Raw genomic sequence first — 22,812 nt, forward strand, 5'->3', positions numbered from 1 at the left:
AAAAAAAAAAAAAAAAAAAAAAAAAGAGGGCTATATTTGGATCCCAGATTTGCCCCTTCCCACCTCTGTGGCCTTGAGTATGGCACTGGTGCTGTTTAGATCTCAGTTTCTCATCTGTAAAGTGGGTCTAACTTGCAGGCTTGTGTGACATTTGATGTGGGAAGGTACATGAAGGAGCTTTGTAAGGGACTATTGTGTGGGTTTTAGAGGCTGGAGTGTTCAAATGCCTTCTTTCTTGGGCGTAACCTAGTGCCACGTTTCGTGTCTGTCTCCTGCCTCAGAACATCAGCTCCATGAGACTAGGAAACTAGTCTGGTTCATCCACCCCTCTGCGCCCAAAGCCCATCATAGTGCCCACTGCTCAAGGCGTTGATTAGATGTTTGCTGAATGAGTGAACGAGTGACTTGAGGCTCATGCACTGCCCAGAGCTTCAGGTTGTTTTTTTTTTTCCTTTAAACTGTCTTCTGGCCCTCAGACTGCATTCATCCATTCCGATATCCTTAATGCGTATTTATTAAGCATCTACTACACACCAGGTACTGTACAAGGCACCACTTATGGGGCAAGGCACAAACCAGAAATGCCCTGTAAAAGTGTGCCGTTGCTGCTGTAGCAAATCACCACGAGCTTAGAGGCTTAAAGCAGCAGAAATTTATTATCTTATGGTTATGGAGGTCAGAAGTCCAAAATCAGTTTCACTGGGCTCAAAATCAAGGAGTTTACGGAGCTGGTTTCTTTTGGAGGTTCTAGGAAGGAATCCATTTCCTTGCCTTTTCCCAGCTTCTAGAGGCTGCCTGCATTCCTTTGCTCATGGCCTCGCATCACTCCAGACTCTGCCTCTGTTATCACATCTCCTGTGATTCTCTCTGACTTGGATCCTCCTGCCTCCCTCTCGTAAGGACCCTTGTGGTTATGTTTAGGGTTCACCCAGAGAGTCCAGGATAATCTCCTCATCTCAAGACCCTTCACTTCTTCACCTCTGCAAAGTCCCTTTTGCCACGTAAAGTAACATATTCATGGGTTCCAGTGGCCAGGGTATGGCCATCTTGATGGGGGATGGGGGTGGGGGAGAGGGCATCATTCTGCCTGTCACAGTCTCCGTTCTCATGGAGTTTATAGCTTAGTGGGAGAGACAGGTGTTAGCTGAGCAAACATACACATGGAAATAGGATTATAAGTTGTGATAAGCGCTGTGAAGGGAGAGAAGGGAGTGCTATGAGCAAATTTAAGAAGGGAGCAAGTTTAGGTTGAGAGGTCAGAGGCAGCTGAGCCCTGAGGACTGGCCAGAGAGGGCTGGTGGGGAGTTGTCCAGGCAAAGAGAGGGGAACACATGCAAAGCCCCTGCCACGGAAAAGAGCTGGAAAAAAATGTCCCAGTGGCTGGAGTGCCATAAACAAGGCACCAAGCAAGGCTCAGAGCTGCAGGGCTGAGGCCTGGCAGGGCCTTGTAGGGCTTGGCAGGAATTTAGATTTTATTTAGACACAATGAGAGGCAGTTGCAAGGTTTAGGCAGGGGATATTTTGCTCTTTCTTCTTTCCTTCTAGATCCTTCCTTTCAGATGACCACTCAGGCTGCTCTCTGAGGAGCCCATAGGGAGGGAATGGGGGCTTCAGAGTGGAAGAGCCTTCAAAGTGGCCTGCTTGTCTCTCTGACCTCTGGTCATCTGCAGCCTCCCAGTTCCTGGGTCCTCTTTGATGCCAGAGAGCCAGGAGCCACTCGGGTTCATCTGCTGCCCCTCAGACCTGCTTCTCGCTGGTGTCTGTTATCAGCAAGAACAGGCAGGACTCACAGCGCCCTTTCCCTCCTCCTCTGGCCAAGACTCTCTCCCTTTCGGCCATCAGGACCGAGCTGTTATCAGGCACTTGAAGGGGTCCAGGTGGAGGTTAGCTCTGAGCGTGGAGGCATTTGCCAGGTGTCGCATTGCCTGACACCTGTCCCGTCTCAGAGTGGTGCCTTTTCTGCAGACACTGAATCCTCAGTCCCAGTTGGGGAGGGAAGAGATCACGTAAGTCTCTTGACAATCCCAGGTAGTTTTTCTTCTTTTAATTTTAGCCCCTTGTTGACTAACAACATGTCTGCCTGCAATGAAAAAACCTAAGTTATCTAATGGAAGAAAGGTCCCTGACATCACGGAGGTTGGATTTCTTTTAAAGCTTTGTTCTGTAACCTTGAATGAGTTGCTTCCCAGCCCAGGCACTTCATTTTCCGGAATCAAAAATGCATCCATGGGCTTCCCTGGTGGCGCAGTGGTTGAGAGTCCGCCTGCCGATGCAGGGGACATGGGTTCGTGCCCCGGTCCGGGAAGATCCCACATGCCGCAGAGCGGCTGGGCCCGTGAGCCATGGCCGCTGAGCCTGCGCGTCTGGAGCCTGTGCCCCGCAACGGGAGAGGCCACAGCAGTGAGAGGCCCGCATACCGGAAAAAAAAAAAAAGCATCCATTTCAATTCCAACTAGCTGAGATATTTGGGAATTGATGTGCTAAAAGAGAGTTGAGTAATTCAACAAACGTGAGCAGCTTACCCACTGGGTGCAAGGCACCAAACCAGGTGCTTGTGATCCTGAGATGCCAGGACTTGCTGTCCATCCCAGGGGGAATTTATAAATCAACTGCACCCTCAGGGGCAGCTAATGGCTTAGCTCTTTGAAACCATCTGACTGTCTATGAATTATAAAGCATTGTTGTCTGTTAGTTAAGAGAGCTTAGAAAGAGATGGGCTTATGCATCGCAGCTGATCCTGATTCTGCACGTTCTATGCCCTCTTATCTCATGTCATGATGAGCTCAGCCCTATGAAGGAGAGATTTTTTATTATCCCCATTTTACACATCTGGAGACTGAGACTTGGAGAGAGTTGCTGAAGCTTTTATAAGCAATCAAGGAAGAACAAGAATTCAGCCCTACAGCTTCCAGACTCCAGGCTTGGAACCACTGTGCTAATTCTTGGTGAGCCAGCTTGTCGCTGAATGAATAAAACTGTTTCTGGAAGTATATTCACCAACTCAGACTCATATCTGATCCCACCCCTGCTCACTGCCTTTACTTGAGGTTATAAAACTCTGTGACCTGTCCCCCACCCCTGACACCCCTTGTACTCCATGGTCCAGGCCCTCCACCCTACTGGAATAGTGGTAACATTGGAAACCTTGAGGATGTCCAGAACAACTGGCCTCCAGTGAACAGACTGGAAGTAAAATGAATTGTAAGAGAACGAGCAGTGAATTTGAGGAAGTTTCTTTTATATGATTTTTCTCCCTAAATATGGAAATTAATTCATGCCTGTGGTAGGCAGAATAATGGTCCCCCAAAGAGGACCACACTCTAATCCTGGGTTCTGTGAATATGTTACTTTATATGGCAAAAAGACCTTTGCAGCTGTTACTAAATTAAGGATCTTGAGGTGGAAAGATTACCCTGGATTATCTGGGTGGACTCGAAATGCAATCATGAGGATCCTTATGAGAGCGAGATGAGAAGGTCAAAGACGGTAGAAGGCGATGTCGGGACAGAAGCAGAGATTGGGGTGATGGGGCTGTGATCCAAGAAATCCAGACGGGCACTACAGCTGGAAAAGGCAAGGAGTGGATTCTCCTTTGGAGCCTCCAGAAAGAATCAGTCCTGCCAACACCTTCATTTAGCCCCTTACAACTGTTTTTAGACTTCTGACCTCCAGAACTCGAAGAGGATAAAGTTGTACTGTTTTAAGCCATCCAGTTTATGGTAAGTTATTACAGCAGCAATAAGAAAACTAATACAATGCTCAATGCAGCAAATTGGAAAAACACAAGAAACACATAAAGGACTTTTTCCAGTTTTATTGAGATACAGTTGACATATAACATTGTATAAGTTTAAGGATATAATGATTTGATATATGTATCTGTTGCAAAATAACATCCATCACCTCACATAGTTATCAATTGTTTTTCCTTGTGATGAGAACTTTTAAGATCTACTGTCTTAGCTTCTTTCAAATAGACGATAAAGTATTGTTAATTACAGTCGCCATGCTGTACATCACATCCCCTGGACTTATTTGTCTTATAACTAGACGTTTGTACCTTTTGACCACCTTCACCCAATTCTCCTATCCCCATTCCCCACTTCTGGCAATCACAGATCTGATCTCTGTTTCCATGAGTTTGTTTTTTTATAGATTCTGCATGTAAGTGAGATCATACTGTTTGTCTTTCTCTGTCTGACTTATTTCACTTAGCATAATACCCTCTAGGTCCATCCATGTTGTCACAAATGACAAGATTTCATTCTTTATTATGGCTGAATAGTTTTCAATTGTGTGTATGTGTGTGTGTGTGTGTGTGTGTGTGTGTGTTCTTTATCCATTTGTCTGTTGATGGGGACTTAGGTTGTGTCCATGTCTTTGGGATAGTGATTTCTTTGCCTTCGGATATATACCCAGAAGTGGAATCGCTGGATCATATGGTAGTTCTAATTTTAATTTTTTTAGGAACCCCCATACTGTTTTCTATAGTGGCTCTACCAATTTACATTCCCATCAACAATGCACAAGGGTTTCCTTTCCTTTACATCTTTACCAGCACTTGTTATTTCTTGTCTTTTTGATAATAGACATCCTAACAGTTGTGAGGTGATACCTTATTGTGGTCATAAAAGATTTTTTTTAAGCCACTGTCATCGCTCTGCCAGAAGGAAGAAGATTACTGTGTTAGATTTTGTGGCTTTAGAGACTTTTCTCTCTGTATATGTGTGTCCTTATGCATTTACGCATTTAACAAAGATGCTCAGGATGGCTGTCTGAGTTGGGGTGCTCTGTTTTCAGGGAGTGTCAGTGGGAGGGTTGGCTTGGATGTTTCTGGCTTCTTTACACATGTTCTCAGTCCCTTGGAATTCGGGGTGTCTGCAGAAGTCTGGAAACCTCAGGGGCGGGCAGAGAACCACAGGTGGCCTCAGGAGCCCCATTTGTTACCTGAAGGGCCCACCCAGGGCAGCGCTCACTGTGATGTTTTCTTTCTTTCACAAGCGTCCCACTACTACAAATACAGGCAGCAGTTCATTTTCCCAGGTGAGTTTCATGTGAGCTCAGTTCCTCCCGAGCAAGCTCTCTGAGGCGTGGCAGCTGCTGGAGGGGATGGAGGCGAAGGTTGCTGGGGTGAATGAGCCCCAAGAGGATGGGGTGGAATCCCCAGACCAGAGGCTGGCGACTGGCTATGGAGGTGGAGGAGGAAAGGTGCGGGGTCCAAGGGCACAATGGCACCGACGAGGTCCCAGAGCACAGTAGGAAGGCCTGAGTGGGTGGTCTGCAGTGCAAGGATGGGCAAGGGTGAGGAGGGGTCTAGAACCACGTGGCAGGGGAGAGATGGTCAAAGGGGCTTGAATCAGGCACTGGGAGACGTGAAACCAAGTGGCCTCATCATCCCAAAGGGGACTCAGGAGTGAGGAGGTTCCAGTGGGTGCTTCAGGCCAGAGGCTTAGGGCCTCCGACAGCCCCCAGGTGACAGTGGGGAACTTTGTTCAGGATGTCATCTAGACCACTCGTGCACCTAGGCAGGTAAATTCAAGTGGCCAGGGAAGGGAGAGAGGGGATTGTGCAGCCCCAGGGACTCATGGTCTGGTGAGAAGTTCTCAGCTGCCGGCATCTCCTGGGAATCAGGCTTTTGGGGGTGGTTGTGGACCCCGAGTTTGGTTTCTTACTGTCTAATCTTTGACTCTCAGATGTGGTGCCGGTGCCAGAGACGCCGACCCGGGCACCCCAGGTCATCCTGCATCCAGTGACCTCGAATCCAATGTAAGTGGAACAGAGACCTTTGCCCCTGCCCTGGCCCTTCAGTTTGCTCAGGGTCATGTCTTCTTTCTTCCTTCTCCTGGAAATGATGAGGTGGGAGGCGGGCGAGAAGTATGAGAGGGCCACAGAGACAAGGGAATAACTCAAGCTAAGAGAGAGAGAGCGTGACAGCCCAGGCCAAGAGAGGGACAGTACCCTTCCCCTTGAGTCACTTCTGCCTTGTGTCCCTGGCCCTGCCGATCAAGTGTGATTTCCAGGGGCCAGACCATTTCCTTCAGACCCCCAGACCCTCCTATGATCAGAAAGACCACTTCCCCCCGGCAATAGCTGGAGCTTAATGAAAAGGCAATTATTCTACATCATTATCCCCCTTTTAAAAAGGATAATTTAGGTTTATACCAGGGATCAGCAACTTATAGCCTATGGGACAAATCCAACTTTCAGCATATTTTTATAATTAAAGTTTTATTGGAACATAGCCATGCCCATTTGTTCACAATGTGCTGTCTACAGAGGCTTCCAGACTACAACAGCAGAGATGAGTAGTTGCAACAGAGACCGTATGGCCTGCAAAGTGTAAAATATCTACTACCTGGCCCTTTGTAGGACAAGTTTGCTGATCCCTGGTTTATAACATTATAAAAATAAAATAAGCTAATTTTGAGAAATTTGGACTATTCTATAAAAAAAAAGAAAGGAAAAATAATCACTTATAATTGCACCACTCTTAGAAGTGTGCTCTATTCATATTTTACATACTTGTGATCCACACTGTATGCAGTTTCCATCCTGCTCTGTTTATCCCTTAATGCTGTAACATCACATTTTTTCATATTATTCTGGGCTCTTCATACACATTGATTTTAATGAATGTAAAATATCATATCGATGCGGAATAATTTCCTTAACCATTTCCCTACCGCTGGATCTTACATCTTCCTATATCTCACTGTTGTAAACAACTCTGCAACAAACATCTTTGTGTGTGGTGTCTTTAGCATCCTTAAGATACAGACCCTCTTTGCTTGTGCAGCCAAAGTGAAATCACCTTCCTTAACTTCTTTGGTTGTGACCCAAGTCTGGGGCATGCTAGGGGGCTAATTTTGATTTGACTTCTTTCCCAACTCACATTTTTGCCTACTTGGTTTTCCTTCTGGCTACCCTAGCTGCTCCATCCTTTCTGACCCATGTTATAGCCTTTGTTAAAGACCCAAATGGTACATTTCTGAAATCAAAGGAGGAGCAACTTGCCTAGGGATATTGTGCTGACATCTAGCTCCAGATCATTTCTCTGCTGCACATAAACCAATTCCACAATTTGTGCAAGATGAACTCCAGGTTATTAACTGAGAGTCAGGGAGTGCCAGTGAAAAACGGAGTCAATAAGTGCCTGCGATCTGCTTAAATGTGCGTGGAGTGATGGGAACTGACTCTTTGCAGAAGGGAAATCATTAAATAGCCCCGGCTGCTATAATCACGCCTTGATGCAAGCAGAGGCAAGCAGTCCATTTTGTTGGGCATGAGCAAGGACCCCAGCTGCATTGTTCCACCCAAATCTCCCCCAGCGCGTCAGGTTTCCAGCATGTCAGCTGTTGTGATGTGGTTTCTGCCTTCCCAAGCTGTACTGTAAATTATTGGCTGATAGGATGGCAAACGTTACTTCTTTCTCCTTCTTTGAGTTCTTACAGTCTTCCAGACTCCCCCTCACCACTCCTCCTCTAGCAAGTGGACTGACTCTCTCTGCAGGGTCAGCAGCTTTCTGGGTGAGGTCTGAGGGTCAAGATAAGGGAGGTCCCCCTCAAATGAGGAGGTGGGTCAGGGGAACCTGCTAAGCTTCCATTGTGGAAGTAGGAAGAGGGTGTGGTGGCCATTGTGATCCCTTCCTCCCACCAGTTCCAGCTCACTCCATAAACACATCCTCTGCTCTAAAAACCCACTCCCCCAAAATCCTTTAACACATATGGTGCCCCACATCTCCATCACATACCATGTGCTCCAACACGCCCACACATCCCCAATACATCACCAGTTACACTGTCAAGAATGGCACGCCCCCTCCCCCAGCATCCCCAGTATGTATACCCAACTCACACACACACAGAACAACCCCTGCACAGAGCACATTCCATAATACCCACGCAGTCCTCGGTGGACACTTGACACTCACATTGTGCCCCCAGCACCCATATCCAGCTTGTTCCCATACTCAGAACACAACTGCAGCTCACAAGCTCATGAATATGCATGAGTCACACACACACACACACACACACACACACACACACGCCTGTGTCTTCCACGCCAGTATGGTCTGGCTTCCTCCTCCCCATTCTCACCCTGCACGTGTCTTCTGAACGTGATTGGCAAGGTGCAACTCAAAACACTGCTAACCTTCAAATATATCCAGAGATATAAGGAGAGGAGTAATCCTCTCTCCTGGGAATGTCCACACCCTCCATTTATTCCGTACATACCTAACTTTCAACGCTTGTCACCTGTAGCCTTTCTGCACAACAGTAGTAGTATAAATATTCCTTAAAGTCAGGAAGCCGTGTCAGTTTCAACTCTGTATCCCTCTAAAGGTCTGGCACTGTTCCTGGCACATAATTCTAACCAAATGAATGAATGAATAAATGAGCAAAAAAAACAAATGAACTCTAGGATCCTTCCAAAAGATTCAGAACTGTAGAGATCTGATTCATTCTTTCCTAGGAAACACCTAGAGCTCTAAGGATCCTGCCATCCATGGCATTTAGGCCAGTTTATAAGGAAACTGCTAGATTAGTGGAAACCAACAAAGAAAAATGAGCCCTGAGCAGGCCAGTAAATCTATTTAAGACAATGTCCTTGCACACCAATCCTTGGTGGCAAGGTTTTGGATTATTCTAGACACAAGCATTGAAGTGAAATTGGAGAAAAAGGCTTGGTGGTGAGGACTTCTCATTTTAAGACGTTTCTTACATGGATCAGGTCAATGCATGGACCCATCTTTTCACCTGAGGGTCACATTTATTTTTCTTTCTCTAAAGCTTGGAAGGAAATCCATTACTTCAAATTGAAGTGGAGCCAACCTCAGAGGTGAGAACCGGAGAGCAATGAAGCAACTTTTTCCGGGGGCTACCCACTTGGCAAAGCCGATTGATGTCTTTGATGACGCAGAGGGCTTGGGGCGGGCTGGGGGTGCAGTGGCCCTGTTTGATGGCTGTTCTAACTCCGGGACGACTAACGAGCGGGTGGCCCCTCCCGGCACTGAGCCTAATGGGCCGTTATATGGTGTGCATCACGGAAAAGCTAGTTGTGCAGAAGTTAGCAAGTGATTTATTCTTAGTTGAAAATTCAGCTCAGGGCTGGGTGAGTACCAAGGGGGATGTGCCCCGCTGCTTTCTAAAGAACATGTGGTAGGAGGAGACGGGAGCCTCAGGGACACTGGCTTGGCGGGGTGTTGAGAATGTTGCGGGGCTTCTTCCCACCTGCCAGAGCCCCTGGGGGAATAAATGAAGTCTTCAGCGTGAGAACCAGAGCCCTGACTCCTCGGCTCTGCTGGTCTGTCCTGAACTGAAGGGAGTGGAGTCAGGGTTTCCAGAGAAAATCATGTCCTTTTCTGGAGCCATTGTGGGAGTTGGAAAATGACCATGAAAGAAGGTGTATTTCCTGTGTCATTTCTCCTGAGTGTGCCATTGGGGACAGCTTGCTCAGGTTTGGGGTCAGAGAGACCTGTACCCAGCCAAGGGCCCACCATCTCCGGCTATCTTGTCAGACTCCAAGCCCCTGAAAATCCCCCCGGCTCAGGCACCTGCTGCTCCCCCATTCCAGCCAAAGAACCCAAGGGGCAGGACCCTGCAGCCCCAGGTGCCCCCAGACACCAGGCTGCGAAGGTAGGTCCCTGGGCCTTGAGTGTCTAACTGTTGCAGTGGTCATGTCTAAGTGTGCCTGAGTCATGTAGGGTTGCAGGGTAAAAATGAAGAGTCCTGGCCCGGGCCTTATGACATTCTGGTTCAGAAAATCTGGGTGGGGCCTAGGAACCTGCATTTTATAAGCCATCCCAGTGGATGTTTCCTACAGGTGGTCAGGTCTGTGCAAAGAACTCAACAGATCTTCGCCTTATTGAAAACCTCACACCACCCCTAGGGGCAGATATCATTAGCCCCACTTTATGATGAGGAAAAGAAGGCCCAGAGAAGTGAAGTGACTTGCCCAAGGTCACACAGCAGCCAGATTCCAGCTCATTTGGTCTGAGTGTTAGGCTCATTCTGTCAACCTCTCCCTCTTGTATCTCAGCTGCACAGGAACCCCCGGCCTCTGGCCTGTGCTGAGCAGCTCTGACATCTCTCAGTTTCTGCCTCCTCAATTCCAAATTCCCTGGGGAAGCAAAGGCCCTCCGTGTCGAGGGTTGTCACATGTTATATGTAGGTGTATGGTGTACCCATATTTCAGCCTGTCATTTTTCTTACTCCCACATAAATAATCAGGCAAGTCAAAACATCATGGTCAAGTAGGAGGGCATCAGATATTAGGATCTGAGAGGCCTGAATCTCAATCCTAGCTCAGCCTGGCTGCCTGACCAGAGCTAGGCACTTCCCACAGGGACCAACCATCCCCGTTTGCCAGTTTTCCAAGTGTGAGACTTTCAGTGCCCAAATGGGCAAAGTCATGGGAAACCGGAATACGTGGTCCTCCTGGCATTTCCCCTCTCTGAGCCTCAGTTTCCCTGTAGCACAAGAGGGATGGATTGCCAGGATCTCCCTTTCAGCTCCTTCATTGCAGTACGGTGATAGGCAGGAGGTACCTGGGTAAATAGAGAGACACGCGTGCACCAGCCGAAAACACAGTGGGGCACAGTGGGACCTGGCGGGCAGTGGGGGCAGTGGCGGGAACTGACCCCTCTCCCCCTCTGGCCGCAGAACGAGGAGGGTCACGACGAGGCCGAGGAGTCGGAGGATGACTTTGAGGAGATGAACCTGTCCCTGCTCTCGGCCCGGAGCTTCCCGCGCAAGGCCAGCCAGACCAGCATCTTCCTTCAGGAGTGGGACATCCCCTTTGAACAGCTGGAGATCGGCGAGCTCATCGGGAAGGGCCGCTTCGGGCAGGTGTACCATGGCCGCTGGCACGGGGAGGTGGCCATCCGGCTGATCGACACTGAGAGGGATAATGAAGACCAGCTCAAGGCCTTCAAGCGGGAGGTGATGGCCTACAGGCAGACGCGGCACGAGAACGTGGTGCTCTTCATGGGCGCCTGCATGAGCCCGCCCCGCCTGGCCATCATCACCAGGTCAGTCCCACCCGGGCTCCCCACCCGTACACTCATTCCCAAAGCCCTGCTTCCGGCAGCGTTGAGAAATGCAGGTTCTGGTGAATTCAACATTTTGGTAAATAGAGAGTCTCTGGCTTTACCAAATCACAACTTATATGGTTTGAAGACTTGAGAGTCCAGAAAATACGATTAATGCTAGAACTCTTTGGCAGAGTGGTGCCCTGGAGCGGGCACCACATGGGAAGTCAGAAAGGCTGATTCTAAACCCGCCTGTGCTCCATATTTGTGAAACAGCATCTCTGAGACTCACTTTCTCCAAATGTAAATTGAACGGATTAGGCTAAATCAGGGGTCAGCAAACTCTCTCTAAAGGGCCCAACAGTATTTTTGGCTTTGCGGGCCATATAGTTTCTCTAGTGACTGCTCAACTCTGCTACTGTAGTGTGAAAGCAGCCTCAGACAAGATGTAAATGGATGTATGTGGCTGTGTGCCAATAAAACATTATTAACACAACCAGGTGATGGGCTGGGTTTGGCCTGCAGACCCTAGTTTGTTGACCCCTGGACTGACATTCTGATGACTTGCTCTGGCTTTCATTAAAATAGCAGAGCACTTTTGTAGAGCTCTACCGTGGTTGTTTTAAATATCCAGGATCCATGGTCTATAGCTGCACAAAAGGGGTAGTTAACAGAGAACTGACATTAAGAAAATGTCACATGATAGGAACTTTCTCGGACTTGCTCTCTCTAACCTGTAGGCATTGAAAAAAAAATAGCTTTGGTTTCAGTTGAACAGTTGTGGAACAATCCTTTGGTGTGTTTTTAAACTCTGGCCTTTGCTCCTCTGTTGCATTAGGACTGGCCACAGCAGCAGTGTTCTTGGTGTGTCCTGTGATGCCAAGTGTCCATTAGGAGCCTTCTCATTCTTATTCTCAACCCAAGCAATAAGATCCCAAATACACAAGCCTCACATTTTGGCAGGTGCCATAGTGGGAGCTGTGGGCTCAGGGAAGAGCTGCTATATCTTTGATCTGTTCCCTTGTGATCCATACAAAGCCTTTTTGAGTCCATTTGTAAGACCTGGGTGATCGGTAGAGGGTGTGTTATTGTCTGTCACCATTGATTATGCAGTTGGTGGGCTGACTGGAACCCACGTGTCAAATGGTAAGTGCTTGCAAAGGACTAGAGATCTAAGGATGGCCCTTCAACCCTCCTTAAACCAGGGTAGAAATTGACAGTTCTCAACTCTACACAGGACCAGAAGTGGCTCTCAAATAATCAGCCCAGATCATATTCAGGGGCTGAGCTGTCCTGATTAGGTGAGTGTATCAGTAAGCTTTTGCTGAGTAACAAATACCCCTAAGTCACAGTTTCTTTCTAGTCTGCAAACAGTTCTGGGCTGAGCCAGGCTCAGTAGCTGGGCTCTTAGATGTGTCTGTGGTCCGCTGGCTGGTCAGACTGAGGGCTGGCCAGTCTCAGACGCACTCACTCATGTGTCTGCTGGTTGGCACACTGTCAGCTGGGGTGCCTTGGCTTTTCTCCACACAGCCTCTCATCCCCGCAACAGGCCAGCCTGGGCTCATTCCCATGGGTGGTCTCAGGGTTCCAAATGCAGCAAGACAACAAGAGGTCAAGCCCTGTTGGACAAGTGCCTTTCACATCTCTGTCTGCGTTGCGTTGGCTGATGTCCATTGGCCAAAGCAAGTCACGTGGCCATCCTCCATCCCAGGCATGGAGAACAGAGTCTGCCTTTGGATGGGAGGATTTGCAATGCCATGTTGCAAGAACGTGGATGCAGGGAGAGAGACAGTCTGCAGCCATTCTTACCACCTACCACTGCATGTAAGACCCTTAGCTACCTTTTCTTTCCCATTTCTAGTATGTATCTTCTATATTAGCAGGCTGTCAACAGTCCTTTACTTGAGGTGCACAAGTCTGGTTGGAAGGTGGTCTTTCCCCCACCACTGGCCTTCTGCCCACTGTTCCCACCAGTCTGTTAACCCAACTTTCTCTCTGGTCAGCCCCTCACCTTCTGACCTGCTAACCCCTCTTTTTCAAATCCCCAAATTAGAAATTGGAAATCCATCATCTCTTCTCCTTTGCCTAGACCCTCTAAGGACCTCCCGGACTCTGACTTTTTCAGGGGTATCAGTGGAACCCAGTTACCCAAGCCTCCCTCCCCTCTTTCCCAAGGGCTGGCTAATTGGAAATGGATGGATTCAGTCAGCAGCCATCCTTGAAAAAAGAGTGGTCATTATGAAAATGTGTTGCTCCCCCTGCAAGCCAGCTGCGTTGGCAGCCCCTTTTCTATTACATACAAAATTCTGAGTCCCCCTCCCCAAGCACCATAACTGCCCGCAGATTTCACAAATAGCGCAGCCTTTTCCTGGCACCATGATAAAGACTCTGCAGCTTTGGGACATATAATTGGTCTCTGAAGTGTTTTGGTATTTTGTTTGAAGAAGCCAGATGAGCCCCAAAGAAGTGGCATTTATTGCATATTATTGTGTCGTTATATATTTATCTTAGAGAGCGGCTGAGTGCCCTTCTCTCTCCCGTTCAGCAACGTCCACTTGTTGGCCACCCAGGTTTCTTATCTGAACATTCAGTTTGAAACCAAATATTTGAGTAATTTGATTAATCACTCGCATTCATGCAGTTGGTTGGCAGAGGTTGATGGTTGGATGATAGCCAACCAACTGGAACAGTTTCTGGACCCTGGATTTATTTTACAGGGAACATAAGACCAGATAATTACCTGGCATATTCCGGATAAATTCACAATGGCATGTTCTAGCCAATTACCTAGTAATTATCATTGAAGTTAACAAGTATTTCTAAGATTAGCTTCCTTGTAATGCGATGTGTATGGCTCTTGGGGAATGAGTAATAACCAGCTAGTTACCCAATTGCTAGATCCACAAATGCAATTAGCAGCAGTATTGCTAAATCGTTTCACGATCGGGTCATTATGAGATGATTGCAAAGCTATCGACAGTTGGCACAATTGCTCATTTTTTAAAACTCCAGATGGAATTTGAAAGCCAATAAAGATAGAGTTGAATGAAAGCATCTCTTATCCTTCTACCTTGCTGCAGCATTTCTTTTTTTTTCTTTTTAACATCTTTATTGGAGTATAATTGCTTTACAATGGTGTGTTAGTTTCTGCTTTACAACAAAGTGAATCGGTTATACATATACATATGTTCCTATATCTCCTCCCTCTTGCTTCTCCCTCCCTCCCACCCTCCCTATCCCACCCCTTTAGGTGGTCACAAACCACCTAGCTGATCTCCCTGTGCCATGCGGCTGCTTCCCACTAGCTATCAACTGTACGTTTGGAAGTGTATATATGTCCATGCCACTCTCTCACTTCGTCACAGCTTACCCTTCCCCCTCCCCATATCCTCAAGTCCATGCTGTAGTAGGTCTGTGTCTTTATTCCCGTCCTACCCCTAGGCTCTTCATGACATTTTTTTTTCTTAGATTCCATATATATGTGTTAGCATACGGTATTTGTTTTTCTCCTTCTGACTTACTTCACTCTGTATGACAGACTCCAGGTCCATCCACCTCACTACAAATAACTCAATTTCGTTTCTTTTTATGGCTGAGTAATATTCCATTGTATATATGTGCCACATCTTCTTTATCTATTCATCTGTTGATGGACACTTAGGTTGCTTCCATGTCCTGGCTATTGTAAATAGAGCTGCAATGAACATTTTGGTACATGACTCTTTTTGAATTATGGTTTTCTCAGGGTATATGCCCAGTAGTGGGATTGCTGGGTCATATGGTAGTTCTATTTGTAGTTTTTTAAGGAACCTCCATACTGTTCTCCATAGTGGCTGTACCAATTCACATTCCCACCAGCAGTGCAAGAGTGTTCCCTTTTCTCCACACCCTCTCCAGCATTTATTGTTTCTAGATTTTTTGATGATGGCCATTCTGACTGGTGTGAGATGATATCTCATTGTAGTTTTGATTTGCATTTCTCTAATGATTAATGATGTTGAGCATTCTTTCATGTGTTTGTTGGCAGTCTGTATATCTTCTTTGGAGAAATGTCTATTTAGGTCTTCTGCCCATTTTTGGATTGGGTTGTTTATTTTTTTGTTATTGAGCTGCATGAGCTGCCTGTAAATTTTAGAGATTAATCCTTTGTCAGTTGATTCATTTGCAAATATTTTCTCCCATTCTGAGGGCTGTCTTTTGGTCTTGTTTATGGTTTCCTTTGCTGTGCAAAAGCTTTGAAGTTTCATTAGGTCCCATTTGTTTATTTTTGTTTTTATCTCCATTACTCTAGGAGATGGGTCAAGAAGGATCTTGCTGTGATTTATGTCATAGAGTGTTCTGCCTATGTTTTCCTCTAAGAGTTTGATAGTTTCTGGCCTTACATTTAGGTCTTTAATCCATTTTGAGCTTATTTTTGTGTATGGTGTTAGGGAGTGTTCTAATTTCATACTTTTACATGTACCTGTCCAGTTTTCCCAGCACCACTTATTGAACAGGCTGTCTTTTCTCCACTGTATGTTCTGGCCTCCTTTGTCAAAGATAAGGTGACCATATGTGCGTGGGTTTACCTCTGGGCTTTCTATCCTGTTCCATTGATCTATATTTCTGTTTTTGTGCCAGTACCATACTGTCTTGATTACTGTAGCTTTGTAGTATAGTCTGAAGTCAGGGAGCCTGATTCCTCCAGCTCTGTTTTGCGTTCTCAAGATTGCTTTGGCTATTCAGGGTCTTTTGTGTTTCCATACAAATCGTGAAAGTTCTTGTTCTAGTTCTGTGAAAAATGCCAGTGGTAGTTTGATAGGGATTGCCTTGAATCTGTAGATTGCTTTGGGTAGTAGAGTCATTTTCACAATGTTGATTCTTCCAATCCAAGAACATGGTATATCTCTCCATCTGTTTGTATCATCTTTAATTTCTTTCATCAGTGTCTTATAATTTTCTGCATACAGGTCTTTTGTCTCCTTAGGTAGGTTTATTCCTAGATATTTTATTCTTTTTGTTGCAATGGTAAATGGGAGTGTTTTCTTGATTTCACTTTCAGATTTTTCATCATTAGTATATAGGAATGCCAGAGATTTCTGTGCATTAATTTTGTATCCTGCTACTTTACCAAATTCATTGATTAGCTCTAGTAGTTTTCTGGTAGCATCTTTAGGATTCTCTATGTATAGTATCACGTCATCTGCAAACAGTGACAGCTTTACTTCTTTTTTTCCGATTTGGATTCCTTTTATTTCTTTTTCTTCTCTGATTGCTGTAGCTAGAACTTGCAAAACTATGTTGAATAATAGTGCTGAGAACTTGTCTTGTTCCTGATCTTAGTGGAAATGGTTTCAGTTTTTCACCATTGAGGACGATGTTGGCTGTGGGTTTGTCCTATATGGCCTTTATTATGTTGAGGGAAGTTCCCTCTATGCCTACTTTCTGGAGGGTTTTTATCATAAATGGGTGTTGAATTTTGTCAAAAGCTTTCTCTGCATCTATTGAGATGATCATATGGTTTTTCTCCTTCAATTTGTTAATATGGTGTATCACGTTGATTCATTTGCGTATATTGAAGAATCCTTGCATTCCTGGAATAAACCCCACTTGATCATGGTGTATGATCCTTTTAATGTGCTGTTGGATTCTGTTTGCTAGTATTTTGTTGAGGATTTTTGCATCTATGTTCATCAGTGATATTGGCCTGTAGTTTTCTTTCTTTGTGACATCCTTGTCTGGTTTTGGTATCAAGGTGATGGTGGCCTCGTAGAATGAGTTTGGGAGTGTTCCTCCCTCTGCTATATTTTGGAAGAGTTTGAGAAGGATAGGTGTTAGCTCTTCTCTAAATGTTTGATAGAATTCGCCTGTGAAGCCATCTGGTCCTGGGCTTTTGTTTGTTGGAAGATTTTTAATCACAGTTTCAATTTCAGTGCTTGTGATTGGTCTGTTCATATTTTCTATTTCTTACTCGTTCAGTCTGGGAAGCTTGTGCATTTCTAAGAATTTGTGCATTTCTTCCAGGTTGTCCATTTTAGTGGCATACAGTTGCTTGTAGTAATCTCTCATGATCCTTTGTATTTCTGCAGTGTCCCTTGTTACTTCTCCTTTTTCATTTCTGATTCTATTGATTTGAGTCTTCTCCCTTTTTTTCTTGATGAGTCTGGCTAATGGTTTATCAATTTTGTTTATTTTCTCAAAGAACCCGCTTTTAGTTTTATTGATCTTTGCTATTGTTTCCTTCATTTCTTTTTCATTTATTTCTGCTCTGATCTTTATGATTTCTTTCCTTCTGCTAAATTTGGCGGGTCTTTGTTCTCTCTCTAACTGCTTTAGGTGCAAGGTTAGGTTGTTTATTTGAAATGTTTCCTGTTTCTTAAGGTAGGATTATATTGCTATAAACTTCCCTCTTAGAACTGCTTTTGTTGCTGCATCCCATAGGTTTTGGGTCGTTGTATCTCCATTGTCATTTGTTTCTAGGTATTTTTTAATTTCCTCTTTGATTTCTTCAGTGATCACTTCGTTATTAAGTAGTGTATTGTTTAGCCTCCATGTGTTTGTATTTTTTACAGCTCTTTTCCTATAATTGATATCTAATCTCATGGCGTTGTGGTCGGAAAAGATACTTGATACAATTTCAATTTTCTTAAATTTACCAAGGCTTGATTTGTGACCCAAGATATGATCTATCCTGGAGAATGTTCCATGAGCACTTGAGAAAAATGTGTATTCTGTTGTTTTTGGATGGAGTGTCCTATAAATATCAATTAAGTCCATCTTGTTTAATGTATCATTTAAAGCTTGTGTTTCCTTATTTATTTTCATTTTGGATGATCTGTCCATTGGTGAAAGTGGGGTGTTGAAGTCCCCTACTATGAATGTGTTACTGTCGATTTCCCCTTTTATGGCTGCTAGTTTTTGCCTTATGTATTGAGGTGCTCCTATGTTGGGTGCATAAATATTTACAATTGCTACATCTTCTTCTTGGATCGATCCCTTGATCATTATGTAGTGTCCTTCTTTGTCTCTTCTAATAGTCTTTATTTTAAAGTCTATTTTGTCCGATATGAGAATTGCTACTCCAGCTTTCTTTTGGTTTCCATTTGCATGGAATATCTTTTTCCATCCCCTTACTTTCAGTCTGTATGTGTCTCTAGGTCTGAAGTGGGTCTCTTGTAGACAGCATATATATGGGTCTTGTTTTTGTATCCATTCAGCCAATCTGTGTCTTTTGGTGGGAGCATTTAGTCCATTTACATTTAAGGTAATTATCGATATGTATGTTCCTATTCCCATTTTCTAAATTGTTTTGGGTTCGTTATTATAGGACTTTTCCTTCTCTTGTGTTTTTGTCTAGAGAAGTTCCTTTAGCATTTGTTGTAAAGCTGGTTTGGTGGTGCTGAACTCTCTCAGCTTTTGCTTGTCTGTAAAGGTTTTAATTTCTCCATCAAATCTGAATGAGATCCTTGCTGGGTAGAGTAATCTTGGTTGCAGGTTTTTCTCCTTCATCACTTTCAGTATGTCCTGCCACTCCCTTCTGGCTTGTAGAGTTTCTGCTGAGAGATCAGCTGTTAACCTTATGGGGATTCCCTTGTGTGTTATTTGTTGTTTTTCCCTTGCTGCTTTTAATATGCTTTCTTTGTATTTAGTTTTTGACAGTTTGATTAATATGTGTCTTGGCGTATTTCTCCTTGAATTTATCCTGTATGGGACTCTCTGTGCTTCCTGGACTTGATTAACGATTTCCTTTCCCATATTAGGGAAGTTTTCAACTATAATCTCTTCAAATATTTTCTCAGTCCCTTTCTTTTTCTCTTCTTCTTCTGGAACCCCTATAATTCGAATGTTGGTGCGTTTAATGTTGTCCCAGAGGTCTCTGAGACTGTCCTCAGTTCTTTTCATTCTTTTTTCTTTATTCTGCTCTGCAGTAGTTATTTCCACTATTTTATCTTCCAGGTCACTTATCCGTTCTTCTGCCTCATTTATTCTGCTATTGATCCCATCTAGAGTATTTTTCATTTCATTTATTGTGTTGTTCATCATTGTCTGTTTCATCTTTATTTCTTCTAGGTCCTTGTTAACTGCTTCTTGCATTTTGTCCATTCTATTTCCAAGATTTTGGATCATCTTTACTATCATTATTCTGAACTCTTTTTCAGGTAGACTGCCTATTTCCTCTTCATTTGTTAGGTCTTTCCACACGGCAAATTTCAGCACCCTTCTTCAGTATGTTTTACAGGCACGTTCGGGAAACACAGCAGTGACTAACACAGATGAGCATAGCCTCTCTCGAGCTTTCGCGCCGCCCTAGTCTCGGAGCTCCCGCCCCTGCTCCTCAGGCCGCGTCCCTATGGGAGGCGGGGCTGCGTGGTGACGCCAGTGCAGCGTATCTTAGACCACAGTTTCCCCATCTGTAAAATGAGCAGGTAAAAGCAGATGTTTGTTGCAGGGTCCTTCTTTGGTTCTCTGAGACTGGGCTGTTTCAGAAGCAGACTGCAACTGCTCTGGAGCTGCACTTGCCAAAATATGGTCCACCAGGACTTGCTGCATCAGAGCCAACAAAGGGAGGTAGGTCGCTAAAATGCAGGCTCCTGGGTGCTACCTCTGTTAGTTTCCTAGGGCTGTCATGACAAATTGCCACAAACTTGATGGCTTAAAACGCCACACATTCATTCTCTTACAGGTCTCCAGGTCAGAAGCCTGGAGTGGGTCTCGCTAGGCTAATATCAAGGCAAGCCTGCTTTCTTTTCTGGAGGCTGCAGAGGAGAATCTGTGTCCTTGCCTTTCCCAGCCTTTGGAGCTGCCTTCCTTGCATTACTTGGCTTGTGGCCCCTTCCTCCACCTTCAAAGCCAGCAGCATGGCGTCTTCCGGCGTCACGGGTCACATCTCCCTCTTACAAGGACTCTTGTGGTTATGTGTACGATCCACCCAGATATTCCAAGATAATCTCCCATTTCAAGATGCTTGATTTAATCACACCTGCCAAGTCCCTTTTGCCATATAAAGTAACTGTCACAGTTTCTAGCGATTAGTAGCTGGATATCGTTGGCAGCCATTTTTCAGTCTGCCACATTACCCTCAGTCTGGTGCATCCAGCCTATTTGTGGGTGAAGCCTTTTCAACCAAGCGCCCCAGCCCATTCTAATTTGGCTAATATTTGGGGACCCTGCCTCAGAGAGTGTCGCCAGGAAGTACCGTTATGTGCCCCGCGTTGGTGTCAGATGTGTCCAGCCAGTGCCAAGGGAAGTGGAAGCGGGGAAATTTTCCAAGGAAGATAGACCAGACAGAATTTCGTAGTATTGGGATCTCGGTGGGAGGTAATTCGTTATTTATCTGGTGACAGTGGTAGGGGTCAACCTACCTTAGCTTGGGGCCATGGAGACAAAGAGAAAGCAAATCCCTGAAATTGACATCTCCGAGAGGGCTTCACTGGGGGATACTGATCCCACTGAACCCATCCCAGCTGTGTTACAGATGTGGAAACAGAGGCCAGGAGAGGAAAAGTGAGCCAGGACAGGAGCACAGGTCTCCATCGTCAATACACCTCATCCTCTGACAGCTTGAAAACCCCATTCTTCTCCAATGCTTGTCCATCCATCCATCCATCCATCCATCCATCCATCCATCCAACAGATGTTTAGTAAACAATGATTAAGCACCAGGCATTTTGCTGAATGTTAGGGGACGATGGTGAGCAAGACAGACGTGGACCCGGTTCACAGAGTGCTGTCATTTTTAGTAGGAGAGACAGACTAGTACTAAAGTGGTAATGAGATAATTCAAGTAGGTTCCAGTCTGTTGAGGGAAACAAACTGGAGAAATGTGCTACAGAGGGACTTGGGTGTCGGGGTTATTTTGCGGGGGTGTGTGGGGGGCGTCCAGGAAGCCTCTCTGAAGAAGTGGTATTTGGTCAGGGACCTGGATGCTAGGAGCCAGCTGTGCAGACTCAGGGGCAGGGCATACCCTGCAGAGGAAACAGCAAATGCAAAGGTCCTGGGGTAGGAATAAGCAGGGTGTGTTTGAGGACCAGAAGGAAGACTGTGGTGGCAAAGCATGGTGGCTGAGGGCAAGAGGGTAGAAGATGAGGGCAAAGAAGCTGGCAAGAGCCAGACTGCAGAGGGGAGGGGGCTCTCCAGCCTGGTTGGGGAGCGGGGGGCTTTTAAAACAATACCGACACTTACCCCAATCTCTCAGCCTCGACACTGTGACATTTGGGGCTGGATGATTCATTTCTGGGGGCTGTCCTGTGCGTTCTAGGATGTTTAGCAGCATCCCTGCCTCCTTCCCACTAAATGCCAGTAGTACCAAGTCCCTAGTTGTGATAACCCAGATGTCTTCAAACATTGCCAATGTCCTCTGGGGCAAAGTCGCCCCAGCTGACAACCATTGCCCTGGGGTCTCTAATTTAATTAGCCTGGATGGGGCTGGGACCTCAGTACAAAACCTCCCCAGGTGACTCTATCGGCAGTCAGGAGACTCTCTGAGACCCTCTGTCGTAGGACCTAAAAGCTTGGTTTGGATTTTGTGCTCCGCGCAGCAGGCAGGGACAAAATCTGGTGTCTTTGAGGGGCAAAAACTGGGAAACTTCCAAAATGAAGGGTGACAGCCCAAGGGAAGTATTTTGGCAGCTGCAGAGGCAACAACAGTTCAAGGAAATGTCAGTTTATCTACCCTAACTTCCCAGCATGATCAGAGAGCTGATGGCTTCAGCTGCCGCCAGCACCCTCTCCTCCAGCCCATCCCACTGCCCTTGGCCAGCCCAGGAAAGGCTGTGTTATGAAGACCGCCCTGTCGTGGTTGCCGTTTTAACAGCGGACGAGGGTCTGCACCAGCGTAGGGAATATGAAGACCGCCCTGTCGTGGTTGCCGTTTTAACAGCGGACGAGGGTCTGCACCAGCGAAGGGAAAGCCGAGGGAGGGAGAAACGGCCTCATTCTGCCCAGAAAGGTTTATCACAATGTCTCGTTGTCCTCCTTAGTTTCTGCATCAGCCCTCCCTCAGGACAGGGGGACATGGAGAGCTGTGGGCCAGGCAGAGACTGTGGTTCTGTCACCTGCTTCCTTTACTTGCAGCTGAAGGAGGCACAACTGATCTTCATTGTTGAAACCATTTCACTGATTGAGGGGCATTTATTTAATGTTAATAAATGCAGAACCCCCAAAATAAAACCCCCAAAAGCAACAGATTCCACCAGCCTTCAGCAAGGCATAGTGATGGTCTCCTGGTTATCACTGTGCCCATTTTACAGGTGGAAAGACTGAGGTCTGAGGTTGGCGAGGTCAAGGGAGCCCTTGCCCAGGTCATAGAACAAATAATTGGCAGAACTTGGAGTTGAGCAAATGTACATCTGAATATTAGTCTAGCATGTTCCTTCTTTGCCACCGGGTTGAGGGGGATGGGCTCAGCTCATAAACAATAACCGGTCGGGGGAGTTTGCCACCTTTGATCATATCCACATCAGCTGGTGGACTTGGTAACAATACAAGGCCATGCCCCGTCTCACTCCAACGAGCCAAGGCCTCTGACTTCTTTATTAAGTTCCAGAGGATTGGGTACACCACAGTTTGAGAACCACTTTCTTATTAAACTGAGTTTCATTTTTTTGGAGCTTTGATTTTCTGTTTATGTACTTCTGAAATGCCCTGTAAGTTCCCATGGGGCCAACACACACACCTCTTCCGTATACACCCTAAATGACACCCCAGCTCTCTCCTTTCTCTCTCCCATTCTTGTCCTCTCTCCCACACCCCTTCTCTCATTCGTACAAACACACGCTGTGTTATTCTCTTTCCATGTAAAA

The 22,812-nt window shown here is 45.9% G+C and overlaps 1 protein-coding gene across 1 annotated transcript in view; it reads left to right on the forward strand.

Annotated features, from left to right (window-relative positions):
* KSR2 (kinase suppressor of ras 2) overlaps positions 1–22,812 on the forward strand; it is a 412,338-nt gene that overhangs the window by 344,236 nt on the left and 45,290 nt on the right. The window contains exons 11-14 of the mRNA XM_007455851.1: positions 5,002–5,043; positions 5,694–5,766; positions 8,793–8,841; positions 10,665–11,032. Of these exons, the coding sequence (XP_007455913.1) occupies positions 5,002–5,043; positions 5,694–5,766; positions 8,793–8,841; positions 10,665–11,032 (532 nt within the window). The remainder of the gene's footprint in view (positions 1–5,001; positions 5,044–5,693; positions 5,767–8,792; positions 8,842–10,664; positions 11,033–22,812) is intronic.

This window comes from Lipotes vexillifer, unplaced genomic scaffold, assembly GCF_000442215.2.
Source record: "Lipotes vexillifer unplaced genomic scaffold, Lipotes_vexillifer_v1.1 scaffold970, whole genome shotgun sequence".
Lineage (NCBI taxonomy): Eukaryota > Metazoa > Chordata > Mammalia > Artiodactyla > Lipotidae > Lipotes > Lipotes vexillifer.